Source organism: Ailuropoda melanoleuca, chromosome 12 (genome assembly GCF_002007445.2).
Source record: "Ailuropoda melanoleuca isolate Jingjing chromosome 12, ASM200744v2, whole genome shotgun sequence".
Taxonomy (NCBI): domain Eukaryota; kingdom Metazoa; phylum Chordata; class Mammalia; order Carnivora; family Ursidae; genus Ailuropoda; species Ailuropoda melanoleuca.
In genome coordinates this window covers 39,839,391-39,851,136 of record NC_048229.1, presented here as the reverse complement: position 1 = coordinate 39,851,136, position 11,746 = coordinate 39,839,391, and the positions used below count along the sequence as shown (strand labels likewise).

Below are 11,746 nucleotides of genomic sequence, written 5' to 3'. Positions count from 1 at the left end.
ATCCCAGCCTCATTTCCTTGCCCCAAACCTGGAGCCCCACAGTGTCCTGGACACCTCCCCCTTGGAAATCCCCTGGGGCCCTCCCATCCACTGGGTCCCACACTGGCAGTATCTCCTCAAAACTGCATTTCCTCCCCGAGTCCCATCTCAGGGTCTCCCCGCTTCAAGCCAGAGCTGTGGGCCTCGCCCTTCAATGTCTCCCGCCAAACCAGCCTCTCAGCCTCCAGATTGTCCTTCCAACCAGCCTCCTCCGTTTGTTATAGCCCTGCCGTGCTTCAGCTGCCTGCAGGGATTTCTTACTCCAGCATCCCTTGGGCTCCCAGCCTGTCTCCCCAGTCTGGTACAGTCACTATATGGTAGCCAGGGACTCTTACTAAAGCCAGACCTGACTCTGTCCCTCCCTTGCTTAAAACCCTCCTGACGCCCCTGGGCCCTTGGGACAGATTCCAAGCCCTGAAATCTGGCATCAAAGATGGCATTATCTGGCCTGCCTACCTTCCATCCCTATCTTCCCACTCCCCAGTCTATTTCACCCTTTTCTGTCTGTGCACACGCCCTTGCCTTTCAATGCTCTTCTCAGTATTCCTTTGGTTATCCTTATGAATTCTCTGGGAAGCCTCTTGATCACCAGGTGTCTCCTCTTGATCCACAGGCTGTCACAGTCTGAAGATAAGTCTGTCTACCCCTGCTGGACTGGACTATGAGGCAGGGCCTGCAGTTGTCTTTGTCATTGCTGTGTCCCCAGCATTGTTCAGCTCAGAGCATAGCTCAGAAGGAGCCTCAGTAAATGCTTATTAAATGAAAAAGTGGTTTGCCTCTTCCCTCTGTCCCTCCCAGCCTCAGTGCCTGCTCTTCATCTGGGGATCCCCTGGAGTGAAGAAAGTTCACACAGGAGTCATTGGCTGAGTAAAGCTGATTCCAGGCCCATTGCAGGATAGGCTGCCTCAGGGTTAGGGGGAGGCATCATTCGTGTCTGAATCAATGCCCTTGCTTGTTCTAGGGTCAGCTAGTGGTCTCTCTTGAGCTGCAGAGCCCCTAGCTTGGGCCAACTGAGGTCACAGATAGCCCTTCCCCAAGGAGGCAGCTTCAGTGCAGGGCAGCAGCCTGGGCAATGGCTCAGGGTCTTTATTAACCACATGACCCCTGGGGATGCTAATGGGGTACCCTCAGGCCCCGCCCCAACACTCTCTTCCGAAGTTCTTGGCTGAGCAGCTTCTGTTCCCTGCGGGCACCCTGCAGCACACTCCGGTTCTCCTGGGCCCTCCGGATCAGGTAGGGGATCACCTCCTCCAGGGAGCCATAAGGGATGGACTTATACACGGCATAGCCGGCCTGCCCTGTGGGGAGAGTGTTGGCAGGGTGTGAACTCATGTTTGGGAGGAGGCCCCATCTAGAACAGAGACTTCCACCTCTGAGAACATGGCAGACTAGGTCAGTTGGAGAAAATTTCCCACTGAAAAAACTTAAAATCCTGCAGTAAACATTTAGAAAAATCTTCGCAAAATTATTAAAATACTGCCAAAAGAGTAAGGAATTTAGTAATCCAAGCATTAAGAGAAAGTGAAAATCCAAAGAGGGAAGGACGTGAAGGAGGCACTTTCACCCTGAAGGCAAAATTTGATGACCTCGCAGAGTTGAGGGGGTGCAGAAATTGAGGCCCAGAGCCTGACCAGGGTGAGTTGTAATGGAGCACTTCCTCAAATTAAGCTGCGCCCTCAGTGTCAAGAGTTAACCAGAAGTCAACCCTCCCACCTTCGCCCACTCACAGGGAATGGTGGCCTCGACCATAAGTGGAGCAGTGAAGAAAACAGAAACCCATCTCTGAGAGATCAAGGCCAGGGATTAGCCTCACATATTTGTAGCTCAAATTTGTACCCAGGAGATGCCTCAGGAAACCTCAAGCTCTGAATTTAGGGTAAACTGGTCCTGTACTTAGCACCTGGCAGAAGAAAACATAAATCTCCTGGTCTCAGACCCCGGGGACAAGACAGTCAAGATAACACAGCACACAGGAAACAAGACACCATGATCAAGAACCAGCAAAAGCGACAGACGGCAGGCTCAGAGACGGGCGTGCAAGGCCTTCAGATATGGGAACAACAGATCTACCTGGAAGAGTCTGGCAACTGGCCCAGCTTTAGGCTCTGGAGGGGAGCCTGGGCAGGCACTGGTTGGGAGTGGGAGAAGGGATTTGGCTGGGAGGGGATGAAGCCGAGGGCTGGGTGGGTTGTGGTGGTGGGGTATGGGGAGAATGGGCCATTCACATACCCAGTGCCAAGGAGACGTGGTCACACATCCCTAAAAGTTGTCCAAAACAGACGGACCCATCCAGAGGAATGCCCAGCTCCCACATGCTACAGAAAAGGCCACATCATCAATCCAGACAGTGGCTGGATCCAGAGCTGAAAGTCAGCCGTTATGCACCCACATGGCTGTTCCAGTTATTAAAATTTTGAAGTACTTCTAAACTCAATGATAAATAACCATTGCCCTCAGGCTCCCGGAAGCTCCCCAGTGAGTCCCAGCTCCTTCCCTAGAACCCTCAGACCTCCCTATGCCCCAGCATATAAGGAGCAATGTCTTGGTTAGCTGGGGCCTACAGGTTTGGTGGGGGTTAAATATTTTGAATAGCCTCCCCTGAATCCCTGTGAACCTACTGGCCCTTCACCATTCCTCCCTCTATTCCATGTCCGCCACCCTCTGCCCATCCCTGGCATGTGAGCAAGGGAGAGGAGTCGAGGGGTCCTCCTTGTGGGTACCCATTTCCCATCCCTCTATGTACCGCTTAGTTGCCTGGCGAACAGATTCCTCATTGTGGGAAGCCACCATGAGGTGGCACATGGGGCCACGGTGGGACACATGGGTCAGCATCAGCTCCAGGCAGCGGCTGTAACTGGAGGAAGACGTTCTGTTCAACTGGTGGGACCTGGTGATTAAGGGTCAGCCCCCAGGGACTCAGGATTCCTGTCCTCGGGATGTGGGGTGCTTAAGGGCAAGTATTCTGGAGTCAGACAGTACCCCCATTTCACCTGCACCAGGTACAAAGGATAACCCTTCTCTGAGCCTGTTTCCTCTCTTGTAACAATTCAAATTCACCTAACAGCACTGTTGAGGGTGGAGTGAGATGAGGGTGTCATAAAGCCCCTGGCTCAATGGCTGTCTCATAGCAAAGGGCCGCATCCCTGTGCACAAGATGACATTTACCCAAGGTCATTCACTGCAGCATTGGCCATGGAACACAAGAAGCAGTAATGCAACTGTCTGTCGGTGGGGACTGGCTTAAATGAACGATGGCGCACAAAGGATTGTGCAGTGCCAGGCACTAAAGAAGGGTGAGGACACTGGGGCACTGATACGGAAAGGTAAACTGACTGGCAGATGCTTTGCCAGCTTGCTGCCGGCCAAGTGCCACCCTAAGGACTTTGTGTACTACACTGGTTATTTTCCATTGCCCCCCAGATCTGTTCTCTGACCTTCCCTGCCCCTCAGGAAGCTGACTTTTATGTCCTGTATCACCCATGGAGGAATGGGCAGGAGCTCAGAAGATGGGAGGAGAGGGAGCTTGGGGTATTTCGCCCCTTAGCACCCGCCCTGGCTCACGCTGACTGTCCCATGCATGGTAACACCTTTAGGGTGGCCCCCACTTCCTCAGCTCTGGAACAGTGGTCGTAACAGCTTCATGCTTTTAGGGGTTCCGCTAACCTTGCCCACAGTCTATAGAAAGAGTACATTTTACTACATTTCCTTTAGTTAAACCCCTTTGCTTGGAATTCTCTTTCCTCCAGTGTTCTGCCTGACCCACATACATTCACTCGAGTCAGCTTCATGTGGTAGATGTCCTGGTTATCCCCATTTTACAGAGGGGAAGCCTGAAGCTTGTCCCCAGGTTACACAGCTGAAAGTGACTGGGCTGGGATTTGAACCTAGGCTGTCTGATGCTCCAGGGCCTGGGTTTACTATCATTAGACTATTCTGCCTTTAAAATATGCAGTGGAGTGGAAAAGCAAGGAGCAGTGTGTAGGCATGATGCCTTTTGCACATACGCACACACAAATCTCTGTGTTTGTCTGTTTATGGATAAAGGAACTTAGGAAATGTGTAAGAAACTAACCAAAGTAAGTCACCTGGGGAGGACAAGGAGACTCCAAAATGAGAGGGGGACTTGGGTGGAAGTGAGGTATGTCAGCGTATTCATTTTCACATCATTTTGATTTTTTTTAGAGAGAGCGAGTAGGGGAGAGGAGCAGAGGAAGAGGGAGAGAGAGAATCCCAAGCAGGCTCCACACCCAAAACAGAGCCCTACGCAGAGCTCTGTCTCATGACCCTGAGTTCATGACCTGAGCCAAAATCAAGAGTCGGACACTTAACCGACTAAGCTATCCAGGTACCGCATATCATTTTGATTTTCTTCTAAAGATTTATTTATTCATCTTTTAGAGAGAGAGAGAGAGAGAGAGAGCATGCACACAAGCAGGGGGAGGGGCAGAGGGAGAGGGAGAGAGAGAGAGAGAATCCCAACCAGACTCTGCTCTGAGCACAGAACCCAACAAGGGCCACACTCTCATGACCCTGAGATCAGGACCTGAGCTGAAACCAAGAGTCGAACGCTCAACCAACTGAACCACCGAGGCCCCTCATTTTGATTTTTAATCACATAAATTTATTATTTATTCAGAATGTGTAATGTATGAATGCAAAATGGTGCAGCAGCTTTGGAAAACCACCTGGCAATTCCTCAGAAAGTTAAACAGAGAATTATAGAACCCAGTGATTCCACTCATAGAGAAGTGAGCTTTCAAGAGAATTGAAAATGCATATTTACAGAGCAGTGTGCACACGAATGTTCAAGCAGCACTAGTCACAATAGTCCAAAGTGGAAACGATCCAAATGTCCCATCAGTTGTTGAGTAGCTAAACACAATGTCGTGCATCCATACAGTGGAATATTATTTAGACATAAGAGGGAATGAAGAACTGATTCATCTGACAATGTGGTTGAACCCTGGAAATATTATGCCAAGTGAAACAGGCCAGACACAAAAGGCCATACATCATATGACTTCCTTGATATGGAATGTCCAGAAGAGGCAAATTCATGGGAACAGAAAATAGATTAGAGGTTGCCAGGGCCTGAGGGGAGGCAAATGGGGAGTGACTGCCAGTGGACATGGGGTTTCTTTTGGGGGGTGATAGAATGTTCTGGAATTAGTGGTGATGGCTGCACAACCTTGTGAATATACTAAAATGCACTGAATTGTACACTTTGAAATTGTGAATTTCATGGTATGTGAATTATATCTTAGTAAAAAATAATAATAATGGTACCAGTGATTAAGCCTTTGGGGCACAAACGTACATAGGAGCCCTCATGGGCCTCAGATGCAAGTCTAGCTTCTGGCCATGGTGTGGCCCCTTGTCCTGTGAGCTTGGGTCAGTCCCTGTGGTTCTACAAACCTCTCCTGGATCCAGTGTGAAATGGAGGTAGATTTTGTAAGCTCTAGGAGGACAGGGCCTGGGGACCACCTTAGCTGGTACTGGGACCAGGGTCCAGCACAGGTCCTGATCTAAATCAGGTGATCAGAAAGTATATGGTAAAGGACCAGTTTCATTCATCCCAGGGTCACGGGATGGCGGCCCAAGGAGTTCATCCAAAATTTGCTCCCAGCACAGGTTGATTTGAGGTGAGTAAGAATCCAGGTTCTAGAGTCAGTCTGCTGGGTTCAGAACTTGGCCCTGCCACTTGCTAGCTATGTGACCTTGGGTAAGTGATTCTACCTCTCTGCTTGGGTTCCTTCCTCTGTGAAACGGGGGGAGGGGTGATGATAATAGTACCTACTGCTTGGGGGTTATGTATTCAACAGATCTGTACCGAACTGCTGCCGTGTAGCAGGCACAGTTCTAAGCACTGGGTGCTCAGCAATGAACAAATCAGAAATCCCTGCCCTCCTGGGACCACGCTCTAGAGGGGAAGATAGACAGTGTGCAATTGAATACAAAAGTCTATAGAACCTCAGATGCTGGTAAGTGCTAAAGAGAAAAATAAATTGAGGAAGAGAGTAGGTGTGGGTGTTCTAGTTTTTGGTAGGGAGGGCAGGAAAGGTCCCCTGAGGAGGTACGAATAAGTGGAGACCTAAAGAGGTGAGGGATTGAGCCAAGCAGCTGTCTGGAGGGAGAACATTCTAAGCAGTGGGAACAAGACATGCAAAGGCCCTGGGGATCACCAAGGAAGCCAGTGTTAAGGAACAGAGTGGGGCGAAAGAGAAGTTGAGGTGACAATACCAGATCATGTGGGGCCTGGGGGCTGCTGTAAGGATTTGGGGTTTATTGAGGTGCAGTGGGAGCAATGGAAGGGTTTTGAACTGAGGAGGGACATGGTTTGACTTAGATATTAACAGGCTCCCCCTGGCTGCCTGTGCAGTAGGGATTGGGGTGGCGGACAAAGGAGGGAGCAGGGAACCCAAACAGGAGGCGGAAAGTGATGATGTCCTGGACAAGGGGGAGGAAATGATATGTGAGCATACAGAGGGTGCTCAACATCACGGGCAGCACGCCGGGGTGAAAGGTCGGATGTTTATGTCCAAGGCCTGTCTGGCCCAGTCCTACCTCCGACTGGTAGCCTCATAGTCCGGCTGAGTGGGGTCTTCTGTCCCGTGGTGCCGAGCCACCTCTCTCTCCTTGTCCAGATATGCCCCTCGTACCAACTTGACTCCGAAGGCCAGGCCAGCCCTGTCAGCGGCCTCCGCGGCCTGCCTCAGCCGCTCGTGTGTGTCCTGGTGGGGCACCCCGGCAGCTTCGGGTCAGGGCCCCAGGACCCCAGCCCGTGGTCCCCCAGAGTACACCACACACCTTCAGATAGGCCTGGTAAGTGTTCCACACCCAGGGCCCGCCTTGCCTGGGGCCATTCCAGCGCATGGCCAGGGCATCCACCAGCAGAGAGAGAGCTGGGTTCAGGAAGGTGTACTCGGCATCCACCAGCAGCCTCACGTGCTGGGCCCGGGCATGCTGAGGGTGAGAGGGACCACGGTCAGGCCTCAGGGTGCCCAGCACACATGGCGGAGGCCAGCCACGCCTGGTGTTACCTGGGCTACCCGGTGTAAACGGCTCAGAGAGGCCTGGAGATGCTGGTTTTGCTGGGTGTTGAGACAGGAGACCTGGAGATCCTGGGGGAACAGCAGGGAGGCGAGAATGGCTCAGGTGACTGGATCCTTCCAGGGCCTAGGTCTCCTCTCCCCCACCACCCAGAAGGGAGAAAAGTTTATAAATTGTTAGAAATAGGAAACAGAGCTGTATCACATAGAACTATTTATTGAGGTGAATAAAGTGGTTAGGAGCCCAGGGTCTGGGTTTGAATCCTGACTCCACCACTCACTGTATGGCCTTGGACAAGTCATATAAGCTCTCTTAGCCTCAATTTTTGTCTATTTTTTCAACAATTAGAGGATAATGGCATCTCCCTCATGGAGTTGCTGTGTTGAACTGTAAGACGTGCCTGGATCTAAGAATGGGGTGGGGCCAGCAAATGATAAGCACTCAATATATGTTATTGTCATTATAATAATAGGTGACTTCATATACTATCTTATTTATATAATCTTCACAATGATCGCGGTAGAGAATTATCCCAAGCTCCCTTTTCCAGTGAGGAGACTGAAGCTCGGTGAGTGAGAGACTAGGAATTCACACATAGAAAGTGTGTGGAAGAGTAGCCAGGTCTTAGTAGGTGCCACAATTTTCACCTGGTATTAGGTCTCTTCGGACCTCAATATCCTCATCTAAGGCATTGCATTGCAACCCACAAGTCTCCACCCGTCTGGCCCCACTGTTCTCATCTCCTCAGCTCTCCTGAGCTCACAGCCCTCCAGCCATGATGGCCTCCCTGCTAGTCTTTCAACATGCCTGGTACCTTTCCGCCTCAGGACCTTTGTTCTGGCGGTTCCTTCCACCTGGAACACTCTTCCCCTTGATGTCCACTTTGCAACTCCTTCTCTGGGGCTTTCCCTTCTCCTTCCTCAGCCTTATTGGTCCCTACAATGCTTATTTATGCTTGTTAGTTATTGGCTTTGGTTTTAGTAATTGAGTGTCTCTTGCCCCTCCCTGACTGGCAAGTGAGTGCCTCAAGGACTGGGAGTTTGTCTTGGTCATCATTTCCTCCACCCCTGGGGGTGCACAGGGGAGATAATAATTGTCCCTAACTTACGTTCTTGCTGTGGAGATTCCAAGGGTTAATGTGAGCAGCTGGTGACTCAAGGAGTCCAGCTGGGTACAAAGAAATTAGGGATTTCGAGAAGAAGGAATAGGTGGGACTTAGTTCTACCAGATCCAACAGAGTCCTAGTTCTGCTAATGGAACACCCCAGGATCAGGCTGTGGCAACCCCCCCTCAGCTTAGTGGAGAAAACTCTCCAGAAGGAGGGAAGAGCTGGGGCACCTGCCCAGTTATCTTTTCCTCAGTCAGAGAATTGTCTCCCCCTGGCTGGGGGCAGAGTCTGGGAGCAGTCCTGGGGAGTTAGCAGCTGGTGAGACTCCCTACAAATGATGGCCACCTCAAAGAGGGCGTACTTGGTGCCTGGTGCTATTTCGGGTACTTCACCAAATACTTAACTCACCCAATCTTCACCTCCTTCTGAGGTAGGGACTGAGACGGGGGTGGGAGGGCTGTCTCTGAGATGGGGACAGGAAGGGGTGCAGGCTTGGGCACCTGGTAGGTGTGAGGGGTCTAGGGGATGTCCAGGGGCTCAGGAGAAAGGCTGCGGCTGGAGACAAACATGGGCCTCAAGAGTACCCAGTGGCGAAACTGAGGCTGCAGGATGGGTAAGGAGTGAGGAGGCGGGAGCCAGGACCTAGGCTTGGGAAACCACCATATTGATGAGACAGGCAGAAAAGAACCTAACAAGGATTGAGAATGAGGCAGAAGAGATGGAAAAGGAAAAGCAGGGGTTTGTAATAGGGATGCCAGGGAAAGCATGTGACGCAAGGATGAGGAAGGCCCCTCTGCTCATCATGAAGTCAGATGCCAGCCTGGCAGGGGCTTTAATCCTTAAAACCGCCCTGGGAAGAAGTTGCTCTCACTGTCCGCACGAGTAAACTACAGCTCATAAAGAGACAAAACTCTGTTATACTCTAAAGCTGATCCTCTGAAACATGAAGTCCTGCGTCCATGTGTTCTGTGACACATTTTAAAAATGACAAATTAAAAAAAAATGTAGGGGCGCCTGGGTGGCACAGCGGTTAAGCGTCTGCCTTCGGCTCAGGGCGTGATCCCTTCGTTATGGGATCGAGCCCCACATCAGGCTCGTCTGTTATGAGCCTGCTTCTTCCTCTCCCACTCCCCCTGCTTGTATTCCCTCTCTCACTGGCTGTCTCTATCTGTCGAATAAATAAATAAAATCTTTTAAAAAAAAATGTAAAAGGAACACCACCTCCCCCACAGCATTGTTTGTAGTGGTGGAGACCCGGAGGCCCCCCGACGTGTCCGTCCCTGGAGAGGTGAACTGTGCGGCCAGGAGCAGCAGTTAGAGGCAGTGGATTAGATGCACACTGAGACACTTGGACGGATCTTAAAATCAGAGTGCTCAGTGGAAAAAACAGAAAACAGGAAGAGAGAGGTAACCATGCTATTTGTATACATTTAAAATTATACTCTCAGGCTGATGGGGAAGGTCAGGACAGAACTTTCTGCAGTGACGAAAATGCTCTATACCTTGATAGGGACTTGAATTGCTCAGGTGTGTGTATTTGTGAAATACACAAATAGATATAATCAGTAGATACTTTTACAACCTGTATATATCATTGCATATGCATTTTACCTCAAAAGAAGTAAAATACTGTAAATAATTATCAAACTCTAATTAGCGATATACGTCCTGAAGCATTTGGAGGGTCCTGTGCTGATGTCTGCAACTTATTTTAAAATGCATTGAAAAATAAAATGGATTGATGGACAGATGGAGGAATGGATAGAGGGACAGATATGATTTCAAGCAAGTATGGTTAAATGTTAACCGTGTTCACTGTAAAATTCTCTTTTCCATATGTTTGAAAGTTTTCATAATAAAATCTTGGAAAAATATGTCCCCCAAACAGTGTACTTGGCAAAACAAACTCACAATAACAAAGAAATACACATTATACAGGATCGAGTGGGTGCCAATGGCAGGGAGGGTAGCAATAGTATATGTAAATAAAAAGAAGTGAATGAGTGAGTGAATGAATGAATGACCAAACCAAAACCCCACTGGCCTAATCATAACTTCCAGTCAACATACGACATAGCTGAGTTGATTGACCGAATACTGATTACTTTCTTCTAGTTGGTAAAGAGCTACGTCTCACTCCCTTCTCTGAGAGCTTCCAGCCCCAAGGCCCTCACCTAGGACCCTCAGATGACCCATATATTCCATCCATCCCAACCACACCCCAGGGCTATAACCGCATTTATTCTGATTGTTCTAAGCCTGGGGAGTAGCAGTAGTTACATAGTTCGAACATCTTACTTGCCAGCAGGTGCTAGGCAGGTGCCTGCTACATCCAAGTACGGAGAACTCCTCCCCCTTCCACGTCCCCACCAACCATCCATTCTCTCCCAGCCTGAGATCCTTACCCGCCCAGAGTCCATGGCTTCTGCCAGCCTCTCAGGGCTTAGCTCCAAGGAAGCCCCTGGTTTTCTGATCCATGAGGTTAGGTCCTTCTGGAATGGGGTGGTGGGTGGAGTGGTGAGGGGGACCTGGTAGGCAGCCATACCCTCCCTCCCCCACCTTGCCCGTCCCTTACACAGAGCCGAGCACTGGTCAGCGCCGTCACCTTCAGCTGCATAAGGATGTTCCCAGTCGGGCCAGGGGTCTCCAGGATGCCTCGTGACAGGTCCACACACCGAAGCATAGCACTGAAGTTTCCCTCATACCAGGCCTCACTGCCCAGCCAGCAGGCATTAGCTTCCGGAGCCCACCAATCCCCTTCTGGCCAACCTCCCAGCCTCCCGGGGCCTGGCCCTACTCACCCAGTCTTGACAGCTGAGTCTGGCTCCTCTTCAGTGGGTACGGCCAGCAGGGGCCGAAGGCCTAGGGTCTGGAGCTGTTGGACACAGCCCTTCACTTCCTCTGCTGTCTCACCAGCCACAAACTGCCCATAGATAGATGCTCGGAGAAGTGCGCCCGAGAGCCGGGAGCCCAGGAGTCGCCGAGACCAGGCCTGGAGCTGCAGTGACAGAGAGCAAGGGCTCAGAGCCCAGCCCTGGGGGTGCCCGAGGCCAGTCCCCAGGGTCCCCGCTCACCGCCAGGCCATGTGTGACCAGGGGGGGCCAGGCACACAGCCGCAGCACCAACAAAGCTCGTGTCAGTTCTCCTGTGCCTTTGAGGTGAAAAGCCCCACCATCAAAGTTCAGGGGCTGCCAGCCCCCAGCGGAGGGTCCAGCTTGGGAACAGAGCACACGACAGGTCCGAAGCATCATGAACCCCTAGCCGCTTCTAGAGCAAGTGAAGGGGCTTTGGAGCCAGGAGGTCTACCAAGTGCCCCTTGCCCGGCCAGGGGCAGTGACTGATTAACCAGGGAGTAGCCAGGGCAAGGCAAATCTTTTAGGATCATAGGCTCCTTGGGGGGCAGTTAATTATTAACTGATGGGGACAGAGTTCAAAATAACGGGGACAGGGATGGAAACCCCCAATCATAGCCCCCAACAACCCTCAGCAGAACACTCACGATTGTGAGACGCCCACCGTGTGCCAGTGGGTGTTAAGGGAAAGCATGGG

General features: G+C 51.0%; 1 protein-coding gene across 2 annotated transcripts; it reads right to left on the bottom strand.

The window, feature by feature from the left end:
- Positions 1-1,127: 1,127 nt before the first annotated feature.
- Positions 1,128-11,517, bottom strand: PRODH2 (proline dehydrogenase 2). 2 transcript variants are annotated; one of them, XM_002920912.4, is made up of 10 exons: positions 11,272-11,517; positions 10,999-11,195; positions 10,773-10,911; positions 10,603-10,689; positions 7,080-7,160; positions 6,847-7,002; positions 6,604-6,770; positions 2,783-2,893; positions 2,269-2,354; positions 1,128-1,337 (listed from the first exon to the last, which is right to left on the bottom strand). In XM_002920912.4, the coding sequence occupies exons 1-10, from the start codon at positions 11,446-11,448 to the stop codon at positions 1,153-1,155; spliced, it is 1,386 nt and encodes a 461-aa protein (XP_002920958.2). In that variant the 5' UTR covers positions 11,449-11,517; the 3' UTR covers positions 1,128-1,152. The 2 variants fall into 2 exon arrangements, with proteins under 2 accessions (XP_002920958.2, XP_034494280.1); XM_034638389.1 differs by lacking the exon at positions 2,269-2,354 and having other exon boundaries at positions 1,165-1,337.
- Positions 11,518-11,746: the final 229 nt, after the last annotated feature.